This window comes from Pteropus medius, unplaced genomic scaffold (genome assembly GCF_902729225.1).
Source record: "Pteropus medius unplaced genomic scaffold, Ma_sr-lr_union100, whole genome shotgun sequence".
In the NCBI taxonomy this organism is placed as follows: Eukaryota; Metazoa; Chordata; class Mammalia; order Chiroptera; family Pteropodidae; genus Pteropus; species Pteropus medius.
In genome coordinates, this window is record NW_024353908.1 from 5,433,531 (window position 1) to 5,446,080 (window position 12,550).

The window sequence follows — 12,550 nt, forward strand, 5'->3', positions numbered from 1 at the left end:
ACCTGGCTTCCCCTTAAAAGAACTGTATGCTAAAGAAGAAATGCATATGTTTATGTCTACAAATCCAAAGGGAACACAATATTTTCTTGGTCCCAAATTGCAAGATTCTTCCAGGACAAACAAAGGATTGCCAGTGGAAACTCTGGATATTAGTATTTCAAGTGTGCTGGGAAACCTGGAAATTTTTGTGAAATAAAAACATACAGTAATTTGAAATTACACACATTCACAGAACAAACCTTTGCCAAACTGGCTGCTCAGAGACTATTTTTCCGCCCAAATAGTTTAATGGCTTTTCTTTTAAGTACTAGTTGAAAATATTTACCTACAAGCTCAAAGGAATGTCCTGGAGCTCATTTAAATTTGGTCAGAAAACATTGTGAGCTTTAAAAATGTGATTCATTATGAAAAAAATACAGAATATTTTTTGTCAATAACAATAAAATCTGAAACACTGGATGGTATCTATTATTAATTACCTAAAAAATGTCACTGACAACAATAAAGTTGCAAGTACTTTACAAATTGCAAGCAAAGAGAGTAGGATTAATAAATACAATGAGACATATGGCTTTAAGCTACTCAAGATGACAAAAAACTAAAAGGCCCAACTTAAGAAGTTGTGTGAATGCGTTAAAACTCCAAATTCCTCAAATATTTATTGAACAGACAAAAATAACTAGCAACAGATTGAAAAAGAAAGACTTTGGCTTAAACCACTAAATAAAAGAGGGAACACGAAATTCGCACAACCTGACCACTCCCTTTGTTTAAAAATAATCATTTAATAAACAACTCAAAGCCAGAAGTTCTCTCTTGATTTTCAATCAAAATAGCTCAACATCAGCTGGACTAGTGGACCTAATTATGTGCTATAACATAGGCCACTTGGCGTACTGTCCATTTTTTTGCCAGAAAACTCCCTCGCCCCCTCAAGAATGTTTTTTATTAGAGTTAGCAAATAAAGGAATTTTAGTTCTTTATTTTATGACCACTGGCATCAGTGGTAACAATTTGAAATAACTACTGTATCTTAGCAACTCTAATCTTAACAAAATAAATACAGCAAGGAGCAAATGGGCTTCATGCTACACTAGTGTCTCATCAACATCCAAAAAAGGGAAAGGGGGGAATACGTGGAGGATAAATCTCATCGTGCTGGTACTCTGGACTTGGCAGCTCTCCCATAGCCCAAAACATTACATTATTTTCCATTTTCACAGCAGGGGCACCTGCAGTGATATATTTTAGGAAAAAAATTCGCTTAGACCTACAGAGGCAGACATGAAGGAAGGAGAAAAAAAGGACGATTTTTTGAAAAAAGATGTAAGAAAAAAATGAAATTTATATTTTGCTGTCTTTTCTCCTGGGACATAGTGGTTTCAACGATGTGGGTATCTGTTAGTTTTCTCCTAAATTGCTTGGAAACCAATGCTTATACTTTCATAGCATGAAAAGCTCCTTCCCTTAGACACTAAACCCCAAGATAGCTCCAAATGATGACTAAAATCAGAAAGAAGGCATTAAATAAATCTTTAGTGAATGAATGAACAAATCTACTTCAGTCCTCTCAAACTAGTTAGGAAGTATTAAAGACACAAGCTCTTGAAACCTACTTCATACCCCTGGATAGATTCTTTAAAGTGTCCCGAATGTAGAATTAAATTCTTGTTCAACATGGTCCAAACACCCACATCAGCCTGAAGTCAACCTAAGGCTATGCAATTTAAAAGAAAGATCAGGGACTTTGTGGTTAGATGGACTTCAGTAGGAACTGTTATGACATTATTTCCTAGCTCTGTGAACTTACAATATTAAGTTTAACATGTCTGAGCTTCAGTTTCTTTTTCAGCCAAATGGGATAAAACTCCCTGAGGAAAAAGATGGCAGTGAAGTTGTCAATTGGAATAATGTATATAAAGCTCCCTAGCCCATTTCCTTGTAAGTAGATTTACGATCAGCAAAGTTAATTCTCTTGATTTCCTTTCATCTGAGTCATATAGGCCACAATCAGCAAACATATGACATATGGCAGCTTATTCAATACTATCCTGTTGTATACTAACCAGGTTTATCACCACTCCCCAGGATATTTAGCTGTTGAGTTCTTTGGTTCATTAATTCTTGAATCTGCTTCATCTTGCCCATCTCCGATTATAAATTGATGTCTTGTTTAAGGCTTCATTAACCGTTGCCTGATTACAAGAGCCCAAGCATTGCTCATCTAACCCAATCTTGTCCCTTCCAGTCTGCTGCCAGCATTCTCTTTCTAAATTTGACCATGTATTTTCCTGCTTTAAATTCTCCTTTCTATGATGTATAATGCCTCCAATTTCTAAGCAATCCCAATTTCTCGGTCCCATTTTCTGGAATTCTTTCTACCCTGAAACCTATGATCCAGTGAAATCAGACCGCTTCTAATGCTGCTTCATGACTCAGCACTTTGGCAATTGTTATATCATCTACATAAAATGCCTTTGTGCCCAGTTGATAAATTCCTTCAGAATTCAACTCAAGTATTATCTCCCCAGTGAAGACATTCCTGTAATCTCTTTAGAAAGTTAATAACATTCTACACAGGACCACGTCATGCAATATACTATGTCTTTACAGCATTTCATTACAATATATCGTGATCATTTACTTCCTTGTGTGTCTCTTTCATTAGACCATGAGCCAGACAGTTAGAGACCTTAGGTCAGAGGTTACGTTTTTTATTCTCATTGCCTTGCACAGTGCCTGAATGCAGTAGGTGCTCAATAAATGTTAATATATCTCCTTTACCACTCTTCTTTCTACCTTCTAATTAATAAAAGGTAGATTAAATGTACTTGTTTGGACTTTTGTTTTGATCATCTTACTGGAAAATTTTATTTCATTTGTTAATGTAATGTCTAATATAACCTAAAAGTAGAGTAAGCATCTCTTTACCACAAAAAACAGAAACTTATACTTAGAAGAAAAAAATAATTTGATGTTTTTGTGCTTGATGAATATTTCCGGTGTTTGTTTTCTTGATTACCATAATCTTATTTTGTGGTTGTTAACCTTGAGTCTTCCTTAAGGCTCTATATCACTCTGCTTCTTGCTACCCCTTGCTTTATATTTCCCTGGTAAGTGACCATAGTATATTATAAGAATGAAACTAATGATAATGATAATGGACATAAAAAGGCTTACAATTTGCTTAGTCATAAAATTCTGAGTTTTAAAAAAATGTTATGTTGTATATTAAAATTCTAACGTAATGGAGTTGCAATTTGGGTCTATAGTTCAAAAGCTGGTACAGTGCCTAAGATAAAATTTCTATATATTTAAAGACCCCTAAGAAAACTCTTAACTCATTCATATAACAGCTAATATACATTACATAATAAAGGATACACGTGAAGCGCTCAAGAGTACAGTTAAATATTTTAAATTAAATGTTTCTACAACTTTCCTAGTGGAATTAAAAAAATACTTCACTATATCTCCCCATCTTCAGGAGACTCACCCCCAACCATCCAGACTTAATCTAGTCCATTCCTTAGTAGAAATACTGCCAGAGAAATACCACCTATACTTTTATTGCTAAGATGGTGTGAAATTTCACCCTGTACATGCTGAAGAATATCTCAAAATAGAAATGAAACTGTAGAGGGAACATTGTCATTGTGCCTGGAAAAGAAGTGAAATGACAATAAGTTAGAAGAAAGGAGAAAAAATAAATTCAGTGGTTAGAGAACAAATTCATGCAAGCAACATAGATTGAGCTCTTTCTGTCTGCTTGGCACCCTATCTGGGACTCAGGAGAATAAATTTAAAAAAATTCTCTGTCCTTCATGGGTAGTCAGGGAGACAGACAGACACCCACCAATTATTATGATATGACCTGAGCTTTATATTGTTCAAGAATATTCTGTCCAGGACCTATAATCATGAATTACCGAGCAGAGTCATGTCTAAATATAATATTATAAATTATCATTTTGTGAAGAGAAAAAAGATTTACAAAATTTTAAGATGGTAAGGTTGTTTTAAGGTTAATAAAAAAAAATGAAGTTCTACTGTTTTCTCTGTAAAAATTTCTACACCTCGATTATAATCTACTTTCTAAACAGTGCACTGTTTAGAAAGCCTTGCTTTTATAGTTAAGATTGCCAAATTAAATACAGGATGCCCAGTTAAATTTAAATTTCAGATAAATGATGCATAATTTTGTAGTATTAAGTATTCCCACATATTGCGTGGGACATACTTATATTAAAACTTATGTATCATTTATCTGAAATTCAAATTTAACTGAGCATTCGGTATTTTTATTTGCTAAATCTGGTAATCCTATTTATAGTTGTGCCCATCCTTTCATCAGACTCCCCACTTCGAGTTTACTGTATGTGGTTTTAATGGATGCAATGAATGGTACAACGACTGAAATGCAAAGCAGCCTGCTCTGGCCTTGTGTTTATAATAACATTGTTTTTTAAGAAAGTAGACTTAGACAACCATGCTCCCAGCTGACTTTCCCAAACTGTTTCCGGGTTATCACACAAGTAACAAAGTATGACTTTTACCCTTCCCTCCTCCTAAAGAAAACAAATTTTCTAAAGGGGTAAAAATATCAAAAATCAAAAATGACTGCGAACTGTTCCAGAATCTTGAAGCTGTCAATACTTTATGCTTTTAAATAGTTGCCACAGTTCACCCCAGAAGCATCTGCATATTTCTGTGGTTTTTTTCATGGTTTGTAGTGAACTTTGATATCTTTGGGGAATAAAAGAACTCTCTATCTGTCTATCTACACATATATATTTAACAATGCAAGTTATTGTTACAAAATGTAGGCTGTTGTCAATTTCAGTTCCCTGCCGTATCAAAAGAACAAAGCAGGCAGGAAGAGCAAGAGGATGATCTAATATGCCTACGCTAATAACAAAGCCAGTGTCCTAAATTGGCAATGGCAGCCCTCTTCTGCGGAGATTGTTTTTAACACCATAAGTAGACATTTAAAAAAATTGGATGGTGACAGGAAGAGTACATTTTAAATTGTCAACCTTCATGATGTCCTTTTGAAGAATAGCAATTACATAACCAGGGAGCTTTATTTTGCATTTGGGGAAAAAAAAATACACACACACACACACACACACACACATACATAAAGCACTTTGCAGTGTTATGCAAGACTCCATATTTTGAATTCTTTGTAGAAATGACTTACTTTTTACCGTAATCTTTTCTCCCTTTATTACCAAATTACTAATTAAGGTTGACATCAATATTAAGCAGTACAGAATTACCACTGTGTTCTATTTAAATTATTAACAAATTTATTTAAAGAAGCCATTGACCATATGCCATTTCTTAATTGTATCCAAAGTCCAGTTTGTAAGTTTCTAAGGGTCACACATTTTTTATCTTTATGGCTTGAAAAGAGTTTGTTGATATTCTAACATTTTGTTAAAGTTTTAATTCATTTCCTCTCAGGCAATGAAAGAGGAAAATGCTATCCAAAGTAATTTTATGTCACCAAAACATCATTTGGTCCTTTTTCTAATTCTCATCTCCTTTTGAAATAATTTTATTAAAAAACATTCTTTAAAAAATTCAGACTTAATGCCAGCAGAAATGCATTGCAAGTATCCTAAATAGTTAATGTATTTTCTAAATGAATGATTTAAAATAGCTATTAAAGGAGAGGAAATGAGCTTAGGTTTCTAGTAATGACTTCTCCTCTTCAAAATGAAATCTGTAAATCCCTGATCGCAATTCCAAATCCCTAAAGGACAAGCAGTTCTGGGACCAGGGCTCACTGACTTCACATCTAATAGCACCCGATAAGTAGCATGATTTTTATATATGTAATTTAGGAGAATATTCAGAATTTATAGTCCTGGAGACAATTTCTGAATGAATTTCCTTTTTAAAGTACATTATTCTAGAAATCAACTTTTCCACCCAAATTGTAAGCAGAGCACATAGGAATCTGTGAGGCATGGATATATACGTACAGAGACATATGTATATGTATTTATATATGCATGCACACACATGCACAAAATATAAGTACCATTTTATTCATAAGAGCATAATGACTCAGCCTGTGATTGTTAATAAAAATGCATTTCTAACCAGCAAATTTGAGTCTATTATTCTAAGTTAATTGCATTTGCCCTAAAGAGACTTACAGCTGGCTGTCAGCCTGTTTGTGTCAGTTTCATTTTATTCATCAGTCAATCTTGTCTCCTCTTCTTTTTACAACCCATATATTGATCAAGTAGATTTGTTAGCATACCTCTACAGTTTTCACAGCATTTGAAAAAATAATAAATAATCTCAATATTATCAGATGCATTTGATTACCTCATTCATTTGTACGTTATCTTAATTGCTATTTCAGTAGCAAATAGATGCTCTCTTGACAGGCCCATAAGATTGCCATTAAATACAATAGCTACAACTCACTCAAAGAGGCATTAAGCAAAAGTTAAACATGAAAAAGTCTACACCACAGTTGTTGATATCTCTGCTTTTTAGTTGGGACAGAGGATACTCATCATGGTAAACATTAGTTTTTTACTGGAGTGCATTACAGAAGAGAAAGCATCTTATTAAAATTCGTCCTCAGAAGAAAATGTACTATTAGGTAGCGAATAGATTAAAGAAATAAATGGGCATCATGTTCCCATTTGAGACAAAGAAAACCAGTGGGGGAAACAGAAGAGCATGGAGGTTAGGGTAGAAAAGTAGTTAAGGTGGAAAATCTGAGAAGAATTAGAATCTTCCTTATGTGAGTCAAGTTGCGTAGAGGGGAGATAAAAGGCATCACAGGGTGAGAAGATAATTAGCAGATCAGAAGCAAAGCAGTAAAAAGGTGACCCTTACCTCCTCTGTTACTCAGTGTAAGAAACTATAGACAATTATTACAGTATTTTCTCCAGGGACGTGTGATACAGTCCCTCCACATATCCTCCAAGACACAAAGCTCTCTCAGCATTGTCATTGCATTGCTTGAGTTCAGCGCTTTTTATGAAAATTCCTTTACATCATGCCAGCCTTGCCTTTCAACCTGGTTTTTGATCAGTGATTCTCAAATGAGGTGATTTTACCCCTGCTCCCCAGGAGATATTACTACACCTAGACACATTGTGGGCATCTGATGAGTAGAGGCCAGGGAAACTGCTACATAGCCCACAATGCACAGGACAGCTCCCCACCAATTTATCTGGCCCCAAATGACAAGTGCTGAAGAAAACTTGCTTTAGATGGATGACTGAAATATACTTAAAACTAAAAAACAAAACCTACATTACAGTTCAGCGGCAGTGCAGTGAGTAAAATTTAAGCAACTCTAAAAGACAGAGAGCAGTACAGCTGCTGCACACAGAATTTCACACTCGCTTATGAAATAATACCATTCATTACCTAGACCCCAGGAACAGTTGAGCAAAATACAACCCCAATTTTGAGGAGAACAAAGAAAAATGAAAATCATTGCTTGATAGAAGACATTTCAAAGACCTCCAAGACAAACCGGCTGAAAAATCCCCAATAAAAAGACTCAGCAAGAAAATTGTGTCACGGCCCCTAATCCTCAACAGACCTTAACGAGATGTTCATGAGCTGAAGACACGTCTGCAGAAGACAAAAGGCATAGCAAACAATATAGTCTAGAGAAGGATTATCGTTAAGAGGCAGGGGAAAGATAAAACAGATTCCTCAACCTCGCAATTAAAACTCCTAAAAAGAATAACCAGAAATGTGCTAAAAACCATGTCACAATAACTGTTATATCTTTCTGCTCTTGGGAAATTAATATTTAGTTTAGGCCTGGGGCAATATTTGTAAAATCTTTTTTTTTTTTTTTTGATGGATGCTTTTTACCCCACCTGACTAGACACCCCCGCCACCAAACCACTCCCAGGCACAGATGGACAAGACATTTGCTTTTTCAAATACTCCATATTTCCACAGCCACCCACCAGACAAAAATTAGATTACCAATGCTTGTGTAAACTTTCCAATCTCTGACACAATAAGATTCCAGAAAATGTACATGCACAGCTAAAAGCAGCATTATACATAATGCACTGTAATTCCAACAGACAAGTTGCTATCTTTGATAGATATACACATTTTCCATGCCAAACACATGAACGTCAATACATTTTTCTCAAGTTAAAATGGAAACCATTTAACAGATATAATGGGCACAATGACTTTCATTTTGCATTACTAATGCAGCAGAGAAGGAGGGAAGCTTTGGCAAGGCTTGCAATGAGACAAAAAAAAACCAAAGCCAGGAAACAACTTAAAAGCTATCATTGTTGTCGCCTCAAAGCATGGTCATGAAACCCAAAGGCCACTGAAATTTCATATTCTCAAAAGTCTAATTCCACATAATCAAATTTTCTACTTATAAGACAAGTAAAAACTGGACAAAATAGTGTTTGTATTTTTGCAAAAAGATTGAGAGTGTCATCATGTGTTTCCTCCTGTTCCTGAAGAGAGGTTATCATGGCCAACTTGATTTTAGGGGAGATTAATTTGAGGTAAATGAACTAAATGATGTATCATGTAAAAGAGGAAGATAATTCAGATGCCCAAATCCACAGCTTCTGCTTTTACCACTGGAGATACATATTCACCAAGACTTCTTTTCATCACTCATAAAAATGTCAAAAATAGCAATACACATTATTGGCCCTTACCCTTACCTCAACTCTTTCCAGCATCTAAAATGGTTACTTCAGTAATTGCATGCTGAAGATTTTTTTTGTGTGTGCTATCTACTCGATTTAGGTAATAGATTTTAAAGCCCTAAGTAAATGTTATTTTTTGTTTTTGTTTTTTGTTTTTTTGGGGGGGAGGCGAGGGCACAGAGTTTGTGCATAGCTTTATTGAAATCAAGCAGACTTCAGTTCTAAGCCCATCTCTACTGCTTGTGAACTGAGTGAGCTTGGGCAAATTACTTTATCAGAGTTTCAGTGTCTCCATTTATAAAATGGGTAGAATAAAAATAAAAGGCTTAACAATTCCTAACATAAAGCTCAATACATTTTAGCCATATCATTTTTTCCATTATATTTACCAAAAGGATAAAAACATCTTTAGTATTAGGCTCCAAAATAATTGGTGAAAGTATCTCAACATGTAAATGCATATATAGAGACGAATTTAAGAACTCAATTGGAGCATGAGACTTTCTTCATTATGTTTATCACAAGTTCCAATAGTGACTGGCCTTTCTTTGTTTTTATTTTTGCCCTTAGAAAATAAAACACATCTCTATCTAGTGAAGTTTTAGAAATGTAAATATGACAATATTCAGGAAGATCAGATCTAGTGATTTTTCCAAAATATCTTCACTCCCAGCAACAGATGACTTTTTTGGCTAATATGCCATATGTTGTACCTCATCTAGTTACAGAAGTCAATTCGTCACAGTCAGTCCTATGGCTAAAAATGCTGTGACAGCAAATTGGTTACAAAGTGTGAAAAAGGGTAGATACAAAAATGAAGAATATCTTTGACTGCGAAAGGTCAAGATGAGTTAGTAAGCTATTAACTTGGTTAATTTTTCACATAATGAATCAGCTATTATGAAAATATTCAGTGTTTTTAAACTGCTTATCAAGACTCTAACTCTATCATCTTTTACTTGTATCTTATTACTTAAATTTTTATACCACTTAGTATCTTAATTGTTAAATTACAGTGATGTGCCCTGGAGTAATAAAATAACTCAAAATTTTAGTTTGTTACTGTCTTCCCAAACAGAATAAACCTTTCATAGTGAGGGCTTTCTAAGGTGCACCATGTTCAGCCAGATGAAAAATAAACCAAATTGGCTTGATAGTCAGCAGTAGAAAGAGAAACAAATTAAGTACTTACAATTAAAGCCTGAGGAATGAAAGAATTCACACTTTCTTAGAGCTATTATTTCAGACAGTCTGGTGTCAGAATTAAAAGCCAACCAGTGCATCTGTTTATATTGCCAAGGATTTTCACAGTAAGAAGGGCTAGGAAACACATATTTTTTAATTAGGGTCCAAATTCCAAAAAAACACCAAAAAATAGTATGTCAAAAATATATGTTCTTGTGATTTGTATTGTCCAATGTCTAAACAAAGACAAAAAAATTATGTTTCTTCTCCTTCACAAACACAAGTGGAAGGATAAAAAAAAAGTAATTCTGTTGCTTTGGCCACAAACTCCTTTTTTTTGTTATCCTGCTTGCTTCTGGCTTAGCTACTACTTTTCTTTCCCAGGATGAAATAATATAGGAAAAGCCGATTAAGGAAAGCTTCATTCACACAGAAGGTTCACCAAGCTGGCTCAGTTATCAATCCTTAAAAGCTGAATTACAATGGCCACCTAAAATGACCATTTTACACTTTAAAGTACATCTTCTATTTTAAAAATTTTAGTTAACTCTGCTTATTTTAAGCTTTGAATTAAAAGAAAGTCTTCTTTAAAATCCATGCTGATATACAAAACATTGTAGTACCCAAATCTATTATTAACTGATTTTTACGTCTCACCTGCAAAATCAAAGGTATTTCCTGCAATATCAAAGATCGCTCCTTTGTTCATTAAAAAATAAATAAATAAATAAATAAGTAATGTTCTGTATACAAACGTGAATAAACTCCATCCATTTATTTATTCGACAAATATTTATTGATCACCTACTATTTGCCAGACACCCAGCTTGTCGTTGGGGAATACTGAGTTGAACAAGACACCACTGCATCTAGCATATAGTCATAACACAGGTGATATGATTTCTAATAGGGGAAGTACAGAATTCCAGTGAAGTACTTACCAAGACAAGAGTACTGAAATAGACTTGAAAGATGATCAACCCTTATGTCTTTTATTTGATCGAGGAGGAAACTAAGATCTAGAAAGTTTGAGTTCCGTGAACACAGAGTTCTTTAGTGCAACAAACAATCAAACAAACAACACAGGACTAGAGTTCGTGTCTCACCAAATTCAAATCTCGTACTCTCTAAATAGCAATGTACTTCTTCCCAGAAAATAATTTTTTTTTCCCCTCCAAAAACAATAATCACTAAGCCATGAATGTCAAGAGAGTTGACTAAGAGTTGAGAACAGAGCACAAAGTCAATATTCATTCCTATTGAGTGGCATTCTGGATGGTGGAGAGGGACAGTTTAGAAGTCAGATCCAACTGCATTCTAATCTTGAATCTAACCTGCTAGGTGATGTTGGGCAAGAATGAAACTCTAAAAATCATTTGGATTGTTAAATATCTTTCAAATTAAAATAACGATATTTATATGACAGGTGTAAACTTCATGAAATAGTTTAATTGGATAGGTACTCAATATATATAAGTTCCTGTTCCCTCATCCCTCTGATGTAAATTGAATAGGAGTGATGAAAGACCAGGTCAGCAGAAATCACATCTCGGCTTTTTTTTCTTACCAGTCATTTTAGCATGAGACCCAATCTCCAATTTTAAGTCATTTTTACAGATCATTTTTGGCATACCTTCACAAAATAAAACATTTCCATTCTGTGAACATTTTGGGAATTAGAAAGAAGAGACTAAACAATTAAATTTAGAGACTTTCTTTCTTTTTATTTTAAAGAGAATTTCATTAGCATATATCCTCTAAGAAGAGATAGGAAGGATATAGAATCAGAATATTTAAAATTAATTAAACCTCCTATATAATTCTGCCAGTCTTTTTCCATTATAGACCATAGAAACCCAACTAGCTTAGGTAAAGGGAATTTGTATAGACACATCCAGGATATACAGGAGTAGACAAACTTTAGGAGTGAGTAAAACCAGAGATCTAAATGATGAATGCAGTACCCTGCTTTTACCATCCCTACTTGGCTGTTTGGGCCCTGTTTTGTCTTTATTCTCAGACTTTTTACAAATGGCAGGAAAGATGACTTCTGTCAGTCATAAGACTATACCATCTTTCCACCTCTCAAAGGAGGAAAGAACCCTCATTCTATCATGCTAATCTCAAGTCTCAGGGAACATCCTGATTGGTGCCACCTGACTCTCATAACCATTCCATAAGAAACCATCACAGCTAGGAAACTTGACTCAGGATATCATGTCTCTATGCATGGAGCAGAGGTGGGCAAGGTCATTTCACTTAAGCTACATGGAGTAGTCCTCCACTGGAAAGTGGGGTTCTCTTTCATGAAAAAGTGGGGGAAAGGAATCCTAGAAAGGAAAAACAAACAAATAATGCATATCTGTGCAAATAATTCTTTTCAATTTCCCTTATTTGAGGATTTTTTAGTTCAGTTGAAGATCTTCTTGGAGATCCTGGTAGGTACATTCTTATTTTTTTTAATAGCTTCCTATACTGACTGATGGGCACTGTTGGTACATTATAGTAAGGAAGAACTCCATCTTTGTTCCTGTCCACAATATAGTTGCCATAGCAGTGGCATAGAGTCATTGAACATCTACATTATTCAAAGTATGTTGAGATTTCATTTTTACCTTGAAGGTGCTTATGACCTATTTTTGCATACATGTTAGATTTTTTTAAAAGGGTAAAAATCATGT

The 12,550-nt window shown here is 34.6% G+C and overlaps 1 protein-coding gene across 2 annotated transcripts in view; it reads left to right on the forward strand.

Annotated features, from left to right (window-relative positions):
• The window catches only part of MDFIC2 (MyoD family inhibitor domain containing 2), a 105,768-nt gene that overhangs the window by 57,367 nt on the left and 35,851 nt on the right, over window positions 1–12,550 (forward strand). The window contains exon 3 of one of the 2 annotated variants that reach the window (XM_039851659.1): window positions 12,269–12,307. The exons of the other annotated variant lie outside the window; for it this stretch is intronic. Within the exon in view, the coding sequence (XP_039707593.1) occupies window positions 12,269–12,307 (39 nt within the window). The remainder of the gene's footprint in view (window positions 1–12,268; window positions 12,308–12,550) is intronic. 2 annotated transcript variants of the gene reach the window in all.